This window comes from Carcharodon carcharias, chromosome 20 (assembly GCF_017639515.1).
Source record: "Carcharodon carcharias isolate sCarCar2 chromosome 20, sCarCar2.pri, whole genome shotgun sequence".
In the NCBI taxonomy this organism is placed as follows: Eukaryota; Metazoa; Chordata; class Chondrichthyes; order Lamniformes; family Lamnidae; genus Carcharodon; species Carcharodon carcharias.
The window spans coordinates 100,363,630-100,386,858 of NC_054486.1; the positions used below are offsets into that span (position 1 = coordinate 100,363,630).

The 23,229-nt window shown below is 41.6% G+C and overlaps 1 protein-coding gene across 2 annotated transcripts; it reads right to left on the minus strand.

The window, feature by feature from the left end:
- Nucleotides 1-1,278: 1,278 nt before the first annotated feature.
- On the minus strand, nucleotides 1,279-21,478 carry coq6 (coenzyme Q6 monooxygenase). 2 transcript variants are annotated; one of them, XR_005946306.1, is made up of 13 exons: nucleotides 21,207-21,478; nucleotides 18,109-18,243; nucleotides 17,130-17,188; nucleotides 13,932-14,058; nucleotides 11,153-11,283; nucleotides 9,553-9,660; nucleotides 9,224-9,286; nucleotides 7,888-7,995; nucleotides 6,310-6,512; nucleotides 4,461-4,576; nucleotides 3,427-3,593; nucleotides 2,353-3,001; nucleotides 1,279-1,437 (listed from the first exon to the last, which is right to left on the minus strand). XR_005946306.1 is itself a non-coding variant. In XM_041214884.1 (12 exons), exons 1-12 carry the CDS (start codon nucleotides 21,400-21,402, stop codon nucleotides 2,972-2,974), a joined length of 1,443 nt encoding a protein of 480 aa, XP_041070818.1. In that variant the 5' UTR covers nucleotides 21,403-21,478; the 3' UTR covers nucleotides 1,482-2,971. The 2 variants fall into 2 exon arrangements, 1 of the variants encoding a protein (XP_041070818.1); XM_041214884.1 differs by lacking the exon at nucleotides 1,279-1,437 and having other exon boundaries at nucleotides 1,482-3,001.
- Between the last annotated feature and the right edge of the window lie 1,751 nt (nucleotides 21,479-23,229).

The window sequence follows — 23,229 nt, forward strand, 5'->3', positions numbered from 1 at the left end:
TTTGTTTACCCTGGACCTGTATTCTTTCAGATGCTAGGAGAACAGACTGTGAAGATGGCAGGGAGGGGGAAGATAAAAATTTAAAGCTAGCACTGAAGAAGTTGTGGAGGTGGAAAAGGGGTGGGTAGTCTTCCTTTAATTCAAATCTAGACTTTCAATTGTAACCATGATTGAGCTTCGAAGTGACCCATCTATTATTTAACTCTTGGACAAGTTTGAATTTGAGGGTTCAAATGAAGTACTTCAATCACTGTGGTACGTGTAAGGTCCTGCCATAACTAGACACTCATTTCGTCACAACTTCCTTATGAGTTGCAACTCTTGTATGATAAACTGAGGGGCTGTTCCTGTAAGACCTCTCAGGTTACTAATTACTATGCTGTTGTCCTGTGGTATATCAAATTTAAAGGCATAACTGTAACAAAAACTAGAAACATTTAATTTAAATTTTGACAACATCCTTCACACTAACATTTTTGTTAAATATAGTGCCAAGAGTAACTATAGATTTCCTGGTCTGAAAAGCTGGCCACTGGGAGCCTAGCTCATCAGACTATCTCAGAAATGAAACCACCTTGGCCAGCTGAGCCTTCAACCAACAAAAAGCTTGTGTTTCTGGAAGGCAGACAAGCACTGTTAGCAGAGGGATAACCTTGCACATGGCCGATGTGTGCCAACTCCTTGAAGTTGTACATGATTCTCCATGAACTCTGGAATTTATGCTAGGTTCTGAGGTACAAAATGATTTTTGCTGCTTTTATTAAAATATGTATATTGCACATTAATTGCATGGCTGTAATTAATGAATATTTTATATAAAAAGTTCATGATATTTTACATTGACATGCAGTTTAATGTCCTAAATGGACTTGTGGTCTAAATTCAACTGTATATTACCAGATGGTTTTAAACATGTTTTGTCATGAATTATTTATGTATTTAATTTGTGAATTAAAACTGATTTGAATATACTATTCTGCTTGCTCTATCATTGCTTTCTACTACACCATCAGAATACTCAGCAGAACAGTCTGCATTCTCACATATCCTACAGCTAGGAGCATTTAGCAACAGCTCCCAAACCCCTTAAGGCCAGACAATACCATCTTATCTGCATAAGCTATTTATTTGTTGGTTTACCTCATTTGAACTGAGTCTCTTCAATATGAAATCTACCTAAATTAATGTGATATTCATGGATATGATTATGTACTGTTATGACCCAAAGATAAAGCTGGGATGGTCCCAGCTTTATATATGAATAAGAATTTCTTCTGATTTAAAAAAAACTTGTATTTTCTTTAATGAAACACAAGAATATTAAAGGTGGGCTGTTTGTGTTGCAACATAGTGTGATACAGACTGGCTAGAAGTAGCTTCTCAGCTGCATTGTCCATCCATTGGAAGCCAAATAATCTTTAATCTTCTGGAATTGAACTGTATACACAGGGAACAAACAAATTTAGGCATTAATCAACGCATTAATACATAGGACATAATAAATTTACTGGATTGAAATAGGGCAAAACAAAGAAAAAACTGAACCTGCAACAAATCACATTCACTAATACAGATTGTCACTGAAGAGCAACACCAAAAGCAATCAAAACCTGTTGGTTCCAACATTATTTAATGGGGTAAAAGGTGGAGGAAAAAAACTTCTTGATTTGGCAGGGAAATGTCTTCAGAAGTGATCCATAAAACATCAACAAAAAGCAGGCCATTAAATTAGCAACAGATACAGTAATAAAATTATATTGTGATTTATATTTAATGTGCCTTTGGAGTGCAATAACTTTTCAAAATAGTAACTATTAAGGCGTTGTCCAGGTAATTTACTTACAGGCATTGAGATAAGTTGACAAAAACATCAACACAGACAAGACTAGAAAATAAGATTTTCATCTGTTTAGCCCCTGCAATTCACAGCATTCAAGGAGGTACTGAGTTGAATTTTAAAATCATAGCACTTGGGGGAAAATCAGAAGTTGAACTCAAACCAAATGCATCCTGCTCCAACATAAATTGTAAGAAAATGTGGAAATTCAATCTAGACAAATCCACCGATGGACTTGGCCCAAGTGATACCTAACCACCAGTAATCTGAGTTTACCTAGGTAACATTGGAGGCCTTGTTTAATTTGCAATCTTGTTGTTTAGAAACTCTGCTATTTTGTGACGGCTCGCTTCAGAAGATTTGTCACTTCTGATAGATTTACACCAAAATTAGTAAGATCACAAATCACAAAACAAGGCTATTATATTTAATTTAAAGAAAAATCATTTGTAAGCTTTATTGTATATTCACCCTCTTATGGTATGTCTCAAATCAGTTTGCTTTCTCTCCCTCACCTTGAGATTTGCATTGGCCTGGGCTGCATAAGATGCAACAGGCTCTGGGATTTCCATAAGCCAGGTAGTAGTCCAACTTGCACAATCATCTTGAAGTCCTTCCATACTGTTCAGACAGAACGAGTATGATATGCTCTCTTCCCATAAGCAAGTGGTAGTGATGTGACAGTACATTTTAGGCCAAAGCAAGACTACTCGATACTAGGACAATTAAGCATTCAATTGATTATCAACTTCTTAATTTTTTTAAATCCATTTACGACTCAATGAATTTGTGCTTTTCTTTAAGATCTAAATGCACTGGATTGTCACAAACCACAAGCAAGCTTCAACAGTGATTGGATGTTTGGATCATTCTAAATGTTTTTGCAGCGCTCACACCATTCACCGCCAGTGATGTTTGCTGCTCGGTGACAGACTGTACATTGGATACAGGCTGCCAAGAAATTTTTTTTGAGATAGTACAAATCAATATTTACCACCTATTCAATTCAAATGCAATAAATCACAAATCAGTCCTTTAGATCAAACAGGAGTCCAAAGCAAAAACTTCCCAGCAGCCAGAACTTGCAGCATCCTCTAGAGACTGAAGAAATCCAGGAAAGTTGCAGAATACAATTCACCTACTGACATATGCTATGATTTGTTCCTGGAAAACAATAAAAAGATTTTGTTTTTAAAAAAAGGCAAGTATCACTGAAGCCAGTTTTGCTCAAATTTCTTTTTCTTTCAATAGCTTTTTTAAATCCTTGAAATGAGTGCCATGAGCCCACCCACAGTCAATGTCATTCTAAAATGGCCAAGAGCAACCTTGACTAAATGATGTGCTACTTTTTCTGCATTCTGTTAGAGGTGTTTATCTAATTAATAATAGCCATATGTGCTAATGCATTCCATGTTCCAATGATACTGTGTGAAAACACATTTATGAAGCACATTTATGCTTCTAGCACCAAACCAAGTTTATCTCCCATTGCCAGCCAATTGTTAGACCAGTAGAAATAACTCAGTATCCAAACCATTGTCTTATTCCATAACTCATCCCTACTGCAGCAAAATGGTTTAACTGATTACCTTAACAGGTACAAAGGCATTTGTTGCCTGCAGACCAAGACTCCTCAGCAAGACCACTGGTATACTTTTGGTTGAATACAGCCTTTTCAGCATGTCTATTGCAGCCATGACAGGGAGATTATGTCTCTGACGTTCAGTTTCAAATGTATTCAGGTGCTTGGTGGACCCTGGATAAAAGAGCAGACAGTGGCTAATGAAGGCATTGGTTAAAACACAGTGCAGTCAACTCAACTCTACCAAAGTTAACCGTGCTCGGAAAAGCGAGCATGTCTTTATAGCATTATAAATAATAGATCGAAGGCTGGCAAGAATGGCAGCTTATAGCAAATTATAACCCTTTTCCCTCCATGATGAGACTTGAAAATTCAATCTAAAATATGGATTTTATTCTTTATAACTGCTAAAAGAAAGCAGTCTGATGAGTTACTGACCGAATCACCCCAGCTCCATGATAGCATATTCACCCACACTAGTGCTGTTGCCTGAAGATGACAGGTTCAATTTCTGCTCTGTGCTGAGCTGGTATCAGTTGTAGTACCAAAAATGGCATCAGCACACCTGGGCTACAGAGTGGAATTTTTTTTTTTTAAATTAAGCCACTGTTTCTGATCACTATGCACTGGCATTGGGCAGCACGCATGGACAGGAATGTCAGGTGAAGACATGGTCAAACAAGGCTCTGATGCCCTCCACAGTCAGAGAGCCAGGTTTGGAAGGAAGGTACAGACATCTCAATCACACACAAATCTCTTATTTTTAGGCAGAGAGGTCTTCTGCTCACACTTAGCCACTGTTGGAAATGGGGTTATGGTGGGGGTGGTGGTCAAGGAAGGGAGATAAAGTCTACAATATGTAAAATGTAGGAATGAGCACTCAGTGGGATGTCCAGGATTTAAACCTGCATTGCAAAGTCCAGAAACACTGACTCCCTTAAAGAGAGAATTCTTAGAAAAATAACCTGGTGTTTTCTGCCCATCAACATAAAATAACCCCATTCACACTGACACTATTCAGAGACATAAAGGATCTCCTACCTAGGTCTCTGCCATTGAAGGCCGCCTCGCTGAGATGTTGCGAGAGACTGGCTACATCACCAAAGCCCAGATTGACTCCCTGACCTGCTAGTGGGTGAACTCTGTGAGCAGCATCACTACAGGAAGAGATAAGTTACAGGTCAAGAGAAGATTTATTCCGAGAGTGAAACCATCTTTCCTGCCAGGTCACCAGAACCAAGGACCCAGTCATATCAAGGAAACCAAGCTTCATTTGCATCATTTCTAATTGAGAAAGGAAAGTAAAGTTTAACACTAAAGCACATTATTTCCTGTTCAAACTGTACAGAAGGCTAATGTTTATTTAGCAGAGTAATGATTTTGGAAATGTCACTTTTGGTACATTCAAAAAGTTTTTTTATTACTGTAATTGATAGTGACTTTATAGAAGAGAAGCCAGCAGATACAAAATTACTGAACCTGACTAAAAGCAGGGAGCTGAACTAACATTAGTAGAATATCTCAGTGTATAATTCTCAATCAACACCAGCAAAGACAGATTAACTGATCATTCAGCTCATTTGCTGTTGAGGGGTGTTCACTCTCTTATTTTGGGAAAATTGGCGCCGTGTTTTCCATCTTAACAGTGACTACTCTTCAGAAGTGTCAGCCATGTCTCTCAGTTGGTAGCTCTCTTGCCTCTGAGAAGGTTGGGGGTTCATGTCCCACTCCAGAAACCTAAGCACAAAAATCTAGGCTGACACCCCAGTGCAGTACCAAGGGACTGCTGCACTATCAGAGGTGCCATCTTTCAAGTGAGACATTAAATGGACACCTGTCTTCCCTCCCAGGTGGACTTCAATGACAGCATTTATCCCAATCAACATCATTAAATTAGATTCTCTAGTCATTATCACATCGCTATTTGAGTGAGTTTGCCGTGCACAAATTGGCTGCCCGGTTTCCTACATTACAACAATAAAATACTTCATTGGCTTCAAAGCACATTGGGATATCCTGAGGTCATGAAAAGGCTATAGAAATACAAGTTATTTTTCCTCTTTGCATTTTCAAAAGTAAATTCATTGGTTGTGAAGCTTTTTGAGGCATTCCGTGGGCATGAAAGGTGCTATATAAAGCCAAGATATTTCATTTAAGAACAAGTCATTAAACCAGCTAATTTCATCAAAGTCCTGTGGGCGCTAATTCAGCTCATGTATCATTGAGTTTAGTAACTAGTTTCTCCAATGACATCTTTGACACTTGCAACCTAACTAAAAACACAGAATGATACAGTACAGAAGGAAGCTATATGACCCATTACAACTGGTGCTGGTTCTCTGGAAGAGCTACCAATTACAGTAAAGTCCCACCAGTCACAGGGGTTACGTTCCCGTGAAACCTCTCAAATGGTGAAATCACGAACGAGGAACATGCTTTTGAACAGGACTCAGTTAGATAGGTTCCAGCCACGCAAGGATGGCAGTGGTTTGGGCAGTATTGTCATGCAGTACCTGTAAACAACAGAAGAGGGAGCCTCCAAGCAATACATCGGTAAGATTTCAAATTGAATCGGGTACAGCGTTAGTTTTGATGAAAGATCTTTTGCTGAATGATACTTTTGGATGGAGAGAAAGAAGTCGTCCCAAAGAATTTGAGCATTATTTTATCACAATGGAGTCAGCACAAACGACAATTAGGTATTTTGCCTGGACATATATAATAAAAAAATGCTGAGAGTATGGCTGGGATTTTCAATTCGGGGTCGGGAAGCTGCGCACCAGTTCAGTTCAAGGTCCCATCGCCGCACGGTTTCATAGACTGTTAGGGCCTCAGATGGGTCATGATGCAAGGAGATAGGGGAGAGGAAAATAAATACTCATTATCTTACCCGATGAGGGCAACTCGTGGTCCAACATACTTTGTGGCGTGTCCCAGTCCAAGTGGAAACATTGCCCTGCTTTTTGGATCAATGTGAGCCACACTTGGTGGCAGCTGACGTACTGATGTGCCCGATGGCATCAGGAACATAAAAGCTGTCCTTAACATGGAGCCTGCAGTGTTAATGAATTCAGAGTGATTCTCATTGCTCCACTAAAAAAGTCAGAAAAAAAAAGTCAATAAAAATATTTCTTCTTGAGGAAATCAGGACTTTAGCCCCATTCATCACAAATCAAAATATAATAACATGATTGCTGCAAATTTCAAGTTTTGTCTTAAATATTTACTCGACTGGAGTTGTCAACTTGCTGAGGAGTAATAAAACTGTGAGCAATCTTCCACATACTAAATTGCTGATTTTATTTATGATGATACAGCAGAATCAAGTGAAGGCCAAGTGTTTCCCAGTGGGTATTGATGACCAACGTCTGTTCAGGAAAGGGCTCACTTGACCAACCATCACCCACCCCACCAACCACACCCACCCCAAGGACAAGCAGCCCACCAATACTCTACGGTGTAAGACTCACAGTATCAAGAGACGGTTGCCAGGGGGCTGCGAGCCCAGTAGAAAGATGCCGCAGCACAAGTAAATATGCAAGGAGACGAGACAAAATAAAAATCTGGATGAAATACTTGAATCAAGTCTCCAGCTTGCCTTCACAGCAGGAGCACACACTCAGTTTGGGAGAGCTCAAAGCAATATTAAAAAAGTAATGAACACAATCTGTGCTATAAAGTAATAAGACATGGGTTTGCAAGAGTGCATCTTCACTGGAGTCCACTTGGTACATAAAATGTGCCCAATTTCTTATAAACTCAGAGCAACAGAAGTTTCAATTCATTTTCCCTCAATTTTCTATCCTTGCCTGAAGGAGAAAACTTGCTCTCTGGTTGTCATTTCAGAGTCTGCACAGTAAATATTGAGAAGCTGGATTTTTAAATAATAATAAATTTAAATAATCGCTGATAAATTGTTGATTGTGTTGCCGCGATTCACTTAATGAATAAATGACAAAATGGGATGACTTCTGAAATTGCTCCACTGCGCCACCTATTGGCCAGAAACACAATTTCGCTTTTACAGGCAGCTATTTACATAACAAAAACAGAATTACCTGGAAAAACTCAGCAGGTCTGGCAGCATCGGCGGAGAAGAAAAGAATTGACGTTTCGAGTTATTTACATACAATGTTTCAATTCTAAATGTTTACATAGGTAGTTTAAATATGGACATAAATGGGAACAAAATCTTTGGTGGCAGCAAGTTAAGAGAGGCAGTATGCACATGCACAATTACTAATAATACAGATGAATAGATGGGCATTAGAACCCAGCCGGACTATATGCATGCACATTTCAGAAAGAATGGACGACAATCAGAAACAAGTCTCTCTCTAGTGCTCAAATGCTATGGCTAAACATCACCCGAGTGGAATTGAGTGCACTCTGCATGGACCAATATCCAACCTGTGACCATACAGCTCAACTGTGCACTGGGCGACCCCCATCTCCACACTCTACTTACAAAAGCTGAATTGATGGCATCCACAAATGTCTCCTCATCCATATTGAGCAAGTCAGATGCATGCTGGTGGGAAGTTGACCACACCAATGAACTAAGATTATCGGAGAGCTAGAAGAAAACAGAGTTAGGTTCAAGCATTGCGTCAGTAGGACATCACGCAATCATTCTCATGCTGGGGTATCAAAGTGCATCACACTAATTGTGGGCAACAATTGGATTGCGTGGGCAGGCAATCACCCACATCTGGGTCACAATTCCCACAAGAATTGACTCACCAATGCCTGTGCATTGCACTCCTCGCACACCGTGCGTGCAGGTGAGGTGTGCACAGTGTGAAATGTGTGTGGGGTGACTGTGCTGCTGCAGATCTAAGAGAAATGGCTTAATATGGACTAAAAATTGATATACAATAAAATCAGGAAAATACGCATTGGGATCTGTCAGAATCTGTGTACCTTCTTCAAGGTGATCCACAGCTGAAACCTTAGCCTGCCTTTCCTCTTTTTGGATTCTAGGGCCATGTGTGCATTTTCTGCTCTTTATTTCACATTGACAGCACAGAGTAGTTTCCCTGCCATTCAAATGAAAATGGGATCAATATCTTTTAGAAAACAACACTTTGGGTCTACAGCATACGAGTAATTTGAGCATGACGTATGGTCAAGTGCAGCATGCTTGGAAAGAGGAGGTGACACTGGGTCTACACATTCCCAAAGCTCCCCACCACTGGTGGGGGTGGGGGTGGGGGGGGGGGGTTGCGGTTGGTGTGTGGGTGTGTGTGTGTATGTGTGTGTGTGTGTGTTTGTTTCTCACCTCGTGTCTGGATCGGTTGTAGATTAATTGATAAAAGATTGCTACAATGAGCCAACAACTCCTACTGTCAGTGCACCACATGACTTGCAGAATAGTAGAAGGCAAATCAGGTGGACATTGATCTTTTCCAGTCTAGTACGTTTGTACTGTAGTCATTGATTAGGTACCTGCCTAAAGATGAACACGCTATCAGAAGGAGTAATTTAGATGAATAGTATAGATGCATTTTAGGGGAAGGTAGATAAACACATGTGGGAGAAAGGAATAGAAGGATAGGTTGATGGGCTTAAACGAGGAATGATCATGTGGAGCATAAACAATGGCATGGACCTGTTAGGAAAACAACCTGTTTCTGTTCTGTAAATACCATGTATGTAATACTATGTGATAATGGAAGGATTGCACTACCAGGAACATTTTAATCAAGGGTCTGTGCTTTTGTGACAAACCCTTTTAGTGCAATGGTTACCGAAAATTTGTCTTTTAATGCAAAAAGTAAATTCAAATTGAAAGTGAAGTGTACCGGAAGCATTGCGATTGGCCCAGTCACCAGAAATCTCTGCCAAGCCACATTGTTGTCAGTAGGCTAAAGATTTGAAGGAAGAACAAATAATTAGAAGTAATGACAAACAATTCTGTTTGCCCAATTTGCTTTGATAACATACTGCCTCCCCTCCCCCGCCAGCCATAATCACACACCCCACCCTAGACATTTACACCAATGCAGTAACCCATCTGAAGTGTGTAGCCACAGCAACCAACACTTCATCTACAAACGGAATGGTTATGCACAGACACATATGAATCATCCAAACACATTCCCAGCAGTAAGGACAAAAGGGGGCTACATACTTCAGCAAGACGAAGGGTAGCAACCACAGCAGACTGATCGTATTTCCACTGCACAGTCTGAATACCCGTAGACTGCCGCACCATTGAGTTTGGACCATCTGCTCCAATCTATTCAGAGGAGAGATAAAGCCCATTAACGTGGTCAAGCTAAATTGAACAGAAAACAGTAATTTAATCGACACCATGGAGTGATCAGTTATCCCACCCTTAAACCATATAGGAACATAGGAACATGGGACTTAGGAGGAGTAGGCCAGTTGGCCTTCAAGCCTGCTCTGCCATCCAGAAGATCATGGCTGACCTGGCTGTGGTCTCAACTTCACTTTCCTGTCTGCCCCTCATAAGCCATGACTGTCGTGTCTATTAAGAAGCTGTCTAACCCAGCCTTGGATAAATTCAGCAAGCCAATCTCCGCTGCTTTCTGGGGAAGCGAATTCCACAGGCTAATGACCCGGAGATAAAATTTCTCCTCATCTCCATCTTAAAAGGGAGACTTCTTATTCTTAAACTGCGTTCCCTAGTTCTAGTCTCCCCCACAAGGGGAAACATCCTACCGGTATCCACCCTATCAAGTCCCTCAGGATTTTATATGTTTCAATAAGATCACCTTCTTCTAAACCCCAATGGGTATAGACTCAACCTTTTCAGCGTTTCATTGTTGGATAAGCCCTTCATCCCAGGAATGAATCAAGGAACCTTCTCTGAACTGCTACTCATGCAATTTTATCCTTTTTTTTCCCAAACAAGGAGACCAAAACTATACACAGTATTCCAGATGGGGTCTTACCAAGGCCCTGTACAGCTGCAGTAGAACTTACCTACTTTCATATTCCATTCCTCTTGCAATAGGTCCTTTAGTTTAAGTATGTTAGAGAGCTATGTAGGCTTTGCATCAGTTTTGACATTACATTTTTGATACGTCAAGAGTAAGTTTAGTTCATGGGTAACTGTACAGTGTAATCAGTTAATACATTGTGCATAATGAAATACAGTATGGATGTGGAAAAGAGTGTGCAGAACCTCAGCTCCTAGCTACTGGTTTTAGAGCAGCACAGTTAGGGAGCAGATCATCTCCACCTCTCCTAGCCTCCTTGCTAGGAGGATGGATAAGGAATGAGAAAAACTACATTTTTCAGATTCAGGGTTAAGGATGAAAGCATCCCCGGCGCGGCTAATTTCACCACGTGATGTGGAACTTGACAATACAGAGCAAGGAGGTCCCAGGCTTAGAATGCAGGTCTGTGTGGATTATAACAGGCCAGGGACATAACAACAGGCCTTCATATCCCCAAGCTTGGAAGAGAGGAGAAAAAGAAGGAAACTTGGGCAGTTAGTCAGGTTTCATGTCACAAAACATAAGAGTGGGTTGCAGGTGAGGGCAAGATCAGAATCAGCTGCAATATCTGACCCAATATTAAGAGGTCTGCCAACATATCCTCTGAAGATCGGGCAAGGTACCAGAGGAACTGCAGTGCCCATTCAAATGTATTCCATAATGAAGTGATCCCTCCAGTTAAGAAGACAGTGAAGAACAATATAAAAATTAAAAACATTTCATGCTCTCCGCAGCCAAGAGTTTTAAGGATTCACCGTTACTTACCAATAACATCGTCTGTAGTTTACTCCCATCAGCCAGCTCAATTTGCACCCATGGATTGGCATCAGGTGATGGGCAGGGCTCTGGCCATGTGTAGTTCACCACTTTACTCCTGTATAACACATGCACCCTGTCTGAGAAAAACAGCACCAAGCTAAGCACAAACTATTTTACCTTTGCTTCTCTACATTTCCACCACTTGCACTGGAATTACCTCACATCCAACTTCTTTTCTCATGGGTAGAGTTCCTAAATTGCACCAAGTCCCATTTACCCACCACCCTTGTGCTCGTTAACCTACAATGGCTCCAGGTTAAGAAACACCTTGATTTTTAAAATTCTCATTCTTTTTAAATCTTAATTTTTTAAATTTTAAATCCCTCACTCAGCCCTCGGCAATCCTCTAGCCCTACAATTCTCCATGATATCGGTGCTCTTCCAAGTCTGGCAGCAGGTGCAGCCCATTTTGTTCGTTCTATCAATGTTAGCCATGCCTACAGCCGACTAGGCCCTAAGCCCTGGAATTCCCTCCATAAATCTTGTGCCTCTCTAACTCTCTTTTCTCCTATAAGGTACTCTTTAAAACCTACTTCTTGCTTATGGTCACCTGCCCTAATATTTCCTATGTGAGTTGGTGTCAAATTAAACTTGGTAACGCTCCTGTGAAGCGCCTTACCCCATTACACTCCATTGAAGGTGCTCTATAAATATAAGTTATTGTTTGTGACATAAGTCCCAAGGGAAAATCAATACCCATGTCAGCATCAACCTTAGCTCAGCTTCAGGCAATATATTCTCTTCATCAGCAAAACCGTCTACTTCTACCTCTATAATATCACCTATCTTTGGCCTTGTCTCAGCTCATCTGCTGCTGAAACTTCAAGCATGCCTTTGTTACCTCTAGATCTAACTATTCCAAGACACTCAAGACTAGCCTCCCTCTGAAAACCTGAGCTCATCCAAAACTCTATTGCTCTGCCCTAACTTGCACGAAGTCACCTATCATCCCTTAGTTTGCTGGCTGACACAGGTATTGCCGGACCGCAAGCCAATTTTAAAATTCTCACCCATGTTTTAAAATATCTCCATGATCTTGACCCTGCCTATCTTTCTCCAGCCCTGCAGCCCTCAGATCTCCTCACCATTCCTCTCACTCTTTTCCTTAAAACCTACCTCTTTGACCAGGCTTTTGGCCACCTGCCCCAATAAATATTTTTGTAGTTCAGTGTCAGGTTTTATTTGATATTCTCCTCTGAAGTGCCTTGGGATTTTTTTATTATGTTGAAGGCACAGTGTAAATGAAAGTTATTGTCATTGGTTAAGAGGGTAAAAGTTCTCTCAGTTTTATCCTGCCCTCAAACACAGTTTCAATTGCCCCAGGGTGAAATTTTCATCTTTCACTGCAACCATCCTCATGGTCTCTGAGGAGCATGATGGTCAATGTATTGCCAATTTGAATTGGATTATTTTGGTACATGGACTATATAGAGTAAGAATTGACCAAAGACTACTCCAAACTTGTGTAGAACTTCTATAGCTGGAAGCTTGCCTCGCAATCATTTGGTTTTAATTAAAATCAATTGATTCTTGTAGTTTTAACCACATTTCCCATTCATACCTTTTATGAATGAACAGCCACTCTATAACTGCAATAAAAGAGACATTGTCACAAGGCAATGGCACCACTTCAAACAGTATTGGGTCATTCAAAGTTCCAGATTTGATTTCTAATCCGAGTTAGTAGATCTCAGCTAAATAACTGGAAGGTCACAATGTTTGGCCTCAGAATCCCAAGGCTACAATGGTAGAAAAAGAAAGCCAGCAAAGATTCCCACTTCCGGTTACTAGCAAGGGACCCTTCCAGAGAGCGTGCACATGTGAAAAAGATTGGGCTCAACTAAGAAGATAAGAAATTGGGGCACAAGTAAACAATATGGCTTGCCCAACCTGGTCCACCATTCAACACAATCATGGCTGACCTTCTGCCACAACTCCACTGACCCACTCGCTCCCCATAACTCGCGATTCTCTGAGAAATCAAAAATCAACCTTATGGGATAGCGAATTCCAAAGATTCACAACCCTTTGAGTGAAGAGATTTCTCCTCATTACAATCCTTAATGATCGGCCCTTATGCTGAGACTGTAGCTCCATGTTCTAAATTCCCTGCCAAGGGCAAACAACCTCTCAGTGCCTCCCCTGTCAAGCTGCGATTCTCCCTTCCCTAATTAACTAGTCTGTTGGCAGTGACTGTTTAAGAAAAAAAAGTAAGACTTATAATTATACAGCGCTTTTCCCAACCCAAGGGCTTCCCACAGCACTCTGCATTTTTGACATGCAGTCACTGCTGTTATGTAGGAAAATGCAATATTTACACACAGCAAGACACTAAAAACAGCAATGAGATCATGACCTCTCTGCTTTAATGGTGTTCTTTAAGGGATAAATATTGGGGGCAGAACACTGGGATAATACCCTACTCTTCTTCAAAATAATGTCATGGAATTTTATGATTAACTCGAGAGCTCAGACTGAGCCTCAATTTAATGGCGGATCCGAAAGATTGATGCTAAGGCAAGATACTGGAGGATGGGTTAAACTCAGGGAATCACATGAGTCAGCACCTTTAGAAAGGAGGTGAAAAAATCCAAGTGGGAGAAAAATGACAAGAACATACGTGACACGTCGTTCACACATTTCGCCTCACAGCATTGCAATTACCTCAACACTCTGGTTTTGAAAATTTTCAGAACATGTTAGTTTCAAGGAGACCAGCACCTACCAGCAGCAGCAGCCAGCTGTTTAGACAAAGCTGACAATATTACATCATTCTCAACGATGAAGCCCATGTCCTCCAACAGGTCAGCATTATCAAATGTAATCAACGCATCTGAGCATTCATCCCAAACCTGGGTAGAAAACATTTTAATTTCAGAGACACTGTTCACTCTCACTATCGCACTTAACAATGAAGCAACAGAACATGGCATAAGCTAACCATTTAAAAAAGGAACAAGGAGCAACCAGCCTGTTCAGCTCAGCCTGTCAATGAGGTAATTCTACAGGTTCATTTTATGCCTTTTCCCACCTCCCATATCCCTGCACCATTTGAGGAATTAAAATTTGTCCTTTCCCTCTCATGAATGCTTCAAACTAGTCAACATTCTATACACAACAGTGTCGCAGGTAGTTACTGTTCAACTTATGCTTGGCTTGCAGTCATCTTAGGATTGCTTACTTTTGCTCCCAGCTCATAATTAACCATGAAGGGCTTATCTTTACAACCAAGTCACTAAGAATTTCTTAAACTCTGATTATATCTCCATTTTACCCTCCCAGTTTTCTATTCATTTCCTCCACAACCCAGCCTAGTACATTAAATGATGAGATCAAGTAAGGAAGATTTTTGTGATCAATTCTGTCCTTTCTTCCATTTTCTCCCCTTACAAAACATCTTCTAAAGTCTCAAATTCTTACAGTTTCATAGACAGAGGCCCTCAGGTGCCTCGTCTAATTGTCCTTTCTTCACGTGAGCGGAGATGTTAAATGTTGGGGACAGAGTGGGAAACAAGGTCGCGATTACTGCTCAGCTGGATTTAGGATTGCTGAGGCCAATTGTAACTCTCATTCCCCCACCTAAGATTAGGTAACTCAGCACATTTGAGATATTGATCCACTGCACACTTCCTAACTTCCTCCATTTATTTACTTGAGCCATGAAATAAGTTATACAGGTAACAGAAATCTCTAAATTCAATTTTCACCCCTCATGTCAAGGTACTGATTCCTTGATCTTTTTCTAATCTCGCCTCTTCAGGCATAAACCTTGCTGGGGTGGCCGGTTTTCTTCGGCAGTAGCACAGCCTGAATGTTGGGCAGGACCCCACCCTGGGCTATGGTGGCCCCTCCCAACAGCTTGTTGAGCTCCTCATCATTGCGGATGACAAACTGCAGGTAGCGGAGGATGGTGCGAGTCTTCTTGTTGTCCTGGGCCGCGTTGCCGGCCAGTTCAAGGATCTCAGTCGTCAGGTACTCGAGGACAGCGGCCAAGTAGATGGGGGCTCAGACTCTGACACACTCGGCATAGTGAACCTTGCGCAGCAGCCAGTGGATACAGCCAACGGGTAACTGGAGACTGGCCTGAAGGAGCGAGTCTTGGTCTTGGCACGCCCTTTGTCTCCGGTTTTACCACAACCAGACTTTTGTTGTTGCTCTTGCTGAAAATCTTCACCAACATTGAATGAGGTGCTGACTCCTTGCTGCAGTGAGGTTCCACAGGAACAAGTTACCCTCTGCCGTTTGCATAAGTGGCCAATGTTTATATGTGAGCCTCAACGTTGAATATCAAAGTGGGTTTACCTTCAGAACAGGATCCTATCCCCAACCTTTTTACTCATTTATGGGATGTGGACATCGCTAACAAGGGCAGCATTTATTGCCCTTCCCCAATTACCCTTGAGAAGGTGATGATGAGTCACATTCTTGAACCGCTGCAGTCCATGTGGTGTAGGTACACTGACTTTGCTGTTTAGGGAGGGAGCTCAAGGATTTTGATCCAGTGATAAAGAAGAAACAGCAATTTAATTCCAAATTAGAACATTGTGTGGCTTGGGGAGACTGGGCAGGAGCTGGATTTGCAGATGGTGTGTTCCCACAAGTATGCTGCCTCACCCTTCTAGGTGGTAGAGGTCACAAATTTGGAAGGTACTGTCAAAGAAGAATTGGTGAATTGCATCTTGTAGATGGTACACACTGCTGTCACTGTGCACCCATAGTGGAGGAGGTGCCAATCAAGAGGGCTGCTTTTTCCTGGATAGTGGTAAGCTTCACGTGTATTTTAGGGACTGCACTCATTCAAGTAGGGACTACTCCACTATACACCTGATTTGTGCCATTTAGACAATGGAAAGGTTTTGGGGAGTAGGGAGGCAAGTTACTTACCACAGGATACCCAGACTCTGACCTGCTCTTACAGCCACTGTATTTGTGGCTGGCCTTATTAAATTTCTGGTCAATGGTGTTCACCAGAATGTTGATGGTGTGAAATTCAGCGATGATAATGCTGTTGAATGCCAAGGAGAGATGGTTAGATTTTTTCTTGTTAGAGATGCCTGACACTTGTGGCGTGAATGTTACATGCCGCTTATCAGCCCAAGCCTGAATCCTGTCCAGGACTTGCTGCATGTGGGCATGAACCACTTAAGTCTCTGAGAAGTTTTAAATGGTACTGAACAATCATCAGCGAACATGCCCACTTCTGATCTTATGAGGGATGGAAGGTCTTTGATGAAGCAGCTAAGATGGTCAGACCTCAAAAACTCCCGTCACAAAGTCCACATGGGGTCCTCAACCAGTGAACAATGTATCACAAGAGATTCAAAGTCATTTCAGGGCTGCTAATATTACCTTGGCTAAGATCAGCTCTCTTCTCACTAGCATTACCATTCTACCATTGCCAAATTGTTTAATCATCAACACTGGGGGATCACCACAGACCAGAAATTTAACTGGGCCGGCTATATAAATACTGTGTCTTTAAGAATAAATCAGAGGCTGGGAATTATGAAACAAGTAACTCACCTGACTCCCCAAACCCTGTCCACCATCCACAAGGCACAAGTCAGGAATGTGATGGAATACTCTCCCCTTGCCTGGATGATTGCAGCTCCGACAACACTCAAAAAGCTCGGCACCATACAAGACACAGCAGCCCATTTGGCCAGCACAGCCTCTGGTATAGGTGCACTATGGCAGCAGTGTGTTACCAGCTACAAGATGCACTGCTGCAACTCATTAAAACTTCCTCACAGGCCAAGAGTTGAACCATGAATTTTCCTCCTGTGTGTAGCTCAGCGCCTCAATGGCCAAATTCACAGTGATCAGTGGAGCTTTAATCTACCCTTAAAAAACAAACTGAAAACAAAAAAACTGCAGAAAATGAATCAGGTAAAAATCCCACTGTAGGAACAATAGTGTTTACCTGCATTCTCTTGAATGGCTTGTACCTCATGTTGCATATATGATCCCAAGCCCCAAAACCTAAAAAGAAACAAAGGTGATAGAAAAGTAAAGCTCAAATAATGAAAAAGGTCTTTTTTTTTGGTATTTTGAGCAGTACGTACATGCACAAGAACAAAGCAAAACCATTGAATTATCAGGAAAGAAAAATGTTCAATGCTGATTCTTTGGCACCTTTATCTCTTCATCCTGATGAACACAAATAAGAACACATCTTTATACTGAAAAAAGCAGCTTGGCTTTTTAACCCTTTTCATAGAGCAGCAGTTCCCAAACTGTGGGTCGCAATCCCAACTGGGGTGGCAGAAACAGCGAGTGAGAAATAAAAATCACATTATTCACCCATCCCCTCTTATTGTCCCAGCAGTGGGAAATAACTAATCACAAGACAAACTCTAGCGATTGGGCACTTTGACTGGCTGTGGCGGCTTTGATCAGGTGTCCTGTGAGGTAACCATGCGTCTACATAAATATATCAGAGGTTTCCCGGAGTGGCTTCTGGAAGTAGCAGTGCTGGAGGAGGATGAGGATTCAGCGACTTGCGGAGCAGCCTACTTAGGGCTGGGGTTTTCATATTTATATCATGTATTATACGTTGATCTATAAAACATTAACTTTAATAATCGTATACTGAATTCTGCTGCTTTATTGCTGTTTTGCTTTTGTAGGTATCTGGGGTCAAGTTTATTTTCGAGAGTTAAAATATGGTCGTTTCGGAAAATAGTTTGGGAAGCACTGCCATAGAGGCAGGCTGGCAAGAGAGAAGGCTGAAGTACACCCACTAGCTAATCTGGCAGGCATCACAAGACTATCAACCTAACCCAACTGCAATCCTCAAGAGCATGGACGAGCCTGAGTACTCTGCTCTGCTACCCCCCAACAAATGAATAATTGCAGCACAACACACTGAAAAAAAGCACGAAGGATTAAATGAAACATACGGCTTAGGAAGGCTGCAGTGCCTGGAGTGAGTGCGCTCACTCGGTTACTGTGCAATTCTGGCAGCTTTCCATCTGTTTTCTTATTTCCAGCCTCCAATAACAGGATCTTTTTCTCTGATAGATTCTCATCATAAGCTGCAGAGAAATAAAGATAGCTAGTGCGATACAAATATTCATCTGAAAATTATTTTACATAACTATACAAGACTGTCACCGTATAAATGTTTTTGCTTTTAAAAAGCAGGAAATACCTTATATTTCCCAACAGTTCCTATCGTTGACACAGGGAAAATGGTCTCCTCCTGTGATGCAAATTTTCTGTTTCTATGATTAGTTCATTTAATTGGCTACATTCTTAGCCAGATTCGTTTGTCACATATTTCAGGCTTCATGTGACATGCACTTTAACTGACAGCACCAGTGACTAACGCTTCAAAAAGTACTTCACTGGCTGTAAAGCTTTTGGAGGCCCAGAGGTTATGAAAGGTGCTATATTAATACAAGTCTTCCTTCCTTAGCAGTCAAAGGAAGGGTGGAGCCAATTAGGAACCAAGAGTAAGCTCTTCCAGTGAAAAGCATGCGGCATAGCTGATGTATTGAGTACTTTGCATCTGTCTTGGCTACAGAAGATGTTGCTGTAAATGTAGCAATAAAGGAGATGGTAATACCAAAACTGAATAGGATAAAAACAGATAAAGAGGTACTCAAAAGTACCTCAGTCCTCAAAGTGGAAGAGTCACCTGGTCAGGGTTGGGTGCATCCGCAGTTACTGAGAGAAGTATTGGCAACAATCTTCCAATCCTCCTTGGATATGGCGGTGGTACCAGAGGATTGGATAATTGAAAATGTTAGAGCCATTTAAAAAAGGAGAGAGGGCCAAACCCACAGCAATGAATCAGCCAGCCTAACATCTGTGGCGGGGAAAATTTAGGAGATCACAATCCGACACAAAATTAATTGTACTTAGAAACGAATGGTCTAAAAAATGCAAATCAGCTCAGAAATATTAAAGGCAAATCTCAGTTGACTAGCTTGATTGCATTCTTTGATGATGTATCAGTGAAAGTTGAAGAGCATAGTGTGGTTGATGTTGTGAATTTGGAATATCAAAAGGCATTTGACAAATATCACTTAATGGACGATAGCAAAGTTAAAATCACAGGAATGTAGGGACAATTGCAGCATGGATACAAAATAGGCTAAGGAACAGGAAATAGACAGCAGTGGCAAATGGTTGGTTTTCAGTCTGGAGAAAAGTATAAAGTGTGTTGCCCATGGTCAGTACTGGTACCACTGCTCTTTTTAATGGATGTTAATGACAGACTTGGATACACATTGGATACAACTTCAAAGTTTGCAGAGGACATGAAATGCAGTTCTATAGTAAACAGCAAGATGGCCAGTAACAGACTTCAGGGAGGCACAGACAGATGAAATCAGCGCTCAAAATTTAATGCAGTGAAGTATTTGGAGAGAAGATATGAACTAAACAGCATAATATTAAACAGGATACAGGAACAGAGCACTCTGCAGATGAATGACAAGTTAAAAAAGAGACTTGCAATGACATAGTGCCTTTCGTGACTAAGAACATCCTAAAGTGGTTTACAGTTGAAGTATTTTTGAAGTATAGTCACGGTTGTAATATAGCAAATGTAGCAGAAACCAATGTCAAAAGGGTCAGGAACCAGGGGGCACAGATTTAAGGTGATTGGCAAAACAACCAGAATAGACAGCGAGCTATGGTGGTCTGGAATGCACAGCCTGAATAGGTGGCAAAAGTAAATCCACTGCAACAATCAAATGAGGATTGGATAAATAGTTGAAGAAAAAAATCTTAAAAGGTGATGGGGAGCAGGACTAATCAGATAGCTCTATCAAAAGACTGGCATAAACACGATGAGCCAAATGTGCCTCCCTGTCTCTAGAACCTCCTCCAGCCCAACAACCCTTCCAGGTCTCGCACACTTTTAATGCTGGATTCGAGGATCCCAATTTTAATCGCCCCACCATTAGCTGCCCAGGCCTCAAGCTCTAGAATTCCCTCACTTAACTTTCCTTCTTTAATGTACTTCTTAAAACCTACCTCTTTGACCAAGCTTTTGGTCATCTGTCCAAATAACTCTTATGTTACATTTGTCACATTTTGTTTTATAATGTTCCTGTGAAGCACTTGGGGAGTGGGGGGGCTGTTTTATTACATTAAAAGGTGTTATATAATAGAAGTTGCTGCGGTTGTGGGACTGGAGGAGATTAAAGAGATGGGGGGGTGGGGGGGCAAGGCTATGGAGAAATTTGGAAACAAGAATCAGAATTTTAAAATGAGGTGTTCCTTAACCAGGAGCTAATGTAGGCCAACGAACACAGGAATGATAGGTGACCAGGAATTGGCATGACCAAGGGTAGTAGTGTTTTGGATGACCTCAAGTGGGGAGGCAGTGGCACAGTGATATTATCACTGAACTAGTAATCCAGAGGCCTAGGGTAATGCTCTGGGGACCCAAGTTTGAGTCCCACCATGGCAGGTGGGGAAATTTGCATTCAATAAAAATCTGGAATATGGGTAATAACCAGATAATTTTTTTTTTAAATGTTGATTGACGGGTAAATATTGGCCAGGACACAAGTGATAACTCGAGAGGAAGAAGTGTGGTAGATTTTATGCCTTTGAAAAAAAGGAGAAAGGGTCAAGCTGAACAAAATGGAAGGCTAGGGATATGTTAGAGGGCAGCAGAGATTAAAGGACTAAATTGTCATGGAACAAAAGGTAAAGGGAGGAATGACGGTTGTGGTAAAGAAACAAAGTATTGGTCCAGAATAAGTATTCACGACAGAATAAAGGATAGCTTTGTCTGAAAGAAAAAACATGAAAACAAGATACTGACTGGCACTTGGGCAAGTAAACAAAATGAAGGAGAGTTCACAACCTGAAGTTGTTGAACTCAATGCTGAGTCCAGAAGGCTGTAAAGTGACTAATCGAAAGATGAGGTGCTGCTCCTCAAACTTAGTAGTACTACCACCACCTGGCACACATTTTTCTCCTATGTTGGTAGCTTTTCACAATCTGCCCATGTCCTATTCACCTCAGGAGTCCTACCTAGGGCGCAGGCCATGGCGGTGCCAACCATTCCACCGCCCGAGATGACCACATCGTAGAGCTCAGGAGGCCTGGACTCCTGCTGCTCCCGCTTGGAGGAGGACGAGCATCGCCTTAAACCTCCGCTGCCCAGCAACCAAGGCCGTCCCTGGGCCCGAAGGCCGCAAACCAACCCCACTCCTCTCCACAGGGTCATGACAACCAGATCAGCAAGTGGGCGTCCTCCATAGAAATGGTCACCTTCCACCAGCGGGGCAAAATGGCGCTGCGGGGCGGAGGTGGGAAGATAGTCAGCCAATCGTAATGCGGCATGTACCCGTATACTTCCGGTCATGCGCATCAGCTGCAGCTCTGAAACATTTCTGAATGGTGCCAGCATGGGTTTATGTTTAAGGATAAGTTTCATTGCAATATTCCAACTGATGCCTATGTTACTGGATATAAATATATTCAAAAATAAATTGTGTCATGCGTACAGTCAGCACCATTGAAAGGATTATGGGGAAAGGCCAGCACAGAATCAATGGGCTGAATGGCTTCTTTCTGCGCTGTACTATTCCATGATTTATATCAGTCTGAAGCATTACAGAGTGATTTAATGTCATGCCTCACCTTTGAGTCAAAACCTTTGGGTTCAAGCCCCACTCAAGGAATTGATACACAATCCAGGCTGACATTTCCAGTGCATTACACAGAGTGCTGCACTATTGGAGGTGTCAACTTTCAAATGAGATGTCAAACTGAGGTCCCCATCTGCCCTCACAGGTGGATGTAGAGATCCCCTGGTGCTATTTTGAAGAACAGCAGAAAGGTTTTCCCCAGCATGCCAGCCAATATTTAACCTCAATCAACAATTATTACACAGTATTAACAGAGAAATTGGCCCAACAACTTCAAAAATAAATCCCTCTTTATCTAATCCCAATGATCTGTTGATTTAATATACAAACACAAAATACCGTTGCTGGAAATCGGAAATAAAAATAGAAAATGCTGGAAATACTCAGCAGCTTGGCACAGCTGGCACTGACATGATGGGCTGAATAGTCACATTCTGTGCCATAAATTGTATGCATCTAGGTCAGGCAGCATTTGCTGAGTTAACATTTCAGATCAATGATTTTTTATCAGAACTGGAAATCTTTAGAGCTGTTACAAGTGCTAAGTATAGAGGCAAGGGCTGGGAGAAACAAAGGTCTGCGATTAAATCAAAAAAGGGATGATAATGCAAGGCCAAAGGGAGTGGTAACGGTGCAAGAAATAAAAGATGGTTCTAGAGGAGAGCTGATCATTTATTTCACTACTTCTTTAATTTGTTCAAGGTATGTGGCTGTTGCTGGCAAAGTCAGCATTTATTGCCCATCCCAAATTGCCCTTGACAAGCTGTTGATGAGCTGCCTTCTTAAGCTACTGTAGTCTGTGTGGTATAAGAAACCCCAAGGTGCTATTTGGGAATTCCATGATTTTGACACAGCAACGATGAAGAAATAGTGATATATTTCCAAGTCAGGATGATATGTGACTTTGAGGGAAGCATGTAAATTTGTGAGAGCTTGTGTTGTGTGAAAATTGGCTGCTTTACAACAATATCCACACTTCAAAAGTACTTAGTTGGCTTTGGAGCACTTGAACATAGGAAAAAAAGAAATAGGAGCAGGAGTAGGCTATTCAGCCTCTCAAGCCTGTTCCGCCATTCAACTACATCATGGCTGATCTTCTACCTCAACGCTGTTTTCCTGCACTATCCCCCATAGCCCTTGATGTGTTTAATATCTCAAAATCTATTCATCTTTGACTTGCACATACTAAGTGACTGAGCTTCCACAGCCCTCTGGGGTAGAGAATTCCAAAAATTCACCACCCTCTGAGTGATAAAATCCCCCCTCATCTCAGCCCTAAATGGACTACCCCTTATTCTGTGATTGTGTCCCTGGTTCTAGACCCACCAGCCTGGGGAAAAGTCCTTCCTGCATCTACCTTGTCAAGCCCTATAAGAATTTTGTATGCTTGAATGAGATCAACT

Bases quoted from the DNA above. Each gene is read 5' to 3' on its own strand.
- coq6 (XM_041214884.1), bottom strand. From the start codon at position 21,402: ATGACCCTGTGGAGAGGAGTGGGGTTGGTTTGCGGCCTTCGGGCCCAG. The intron at 18,244-21,206 runs GTAGGACTCCTG...ATTTCTCTGCAG, and splicing joins CGCCATGGCCTGCGCCCTAG to CTTATGATGAGAATCTATCA. The intron at 3,594-4,460 runs GTAGGAGATCCT...TCTTTTATCCAG, and splicing joins CTTCAATGGCAGAGACCTAG to GGTCCACCAAGCACCTGAAT.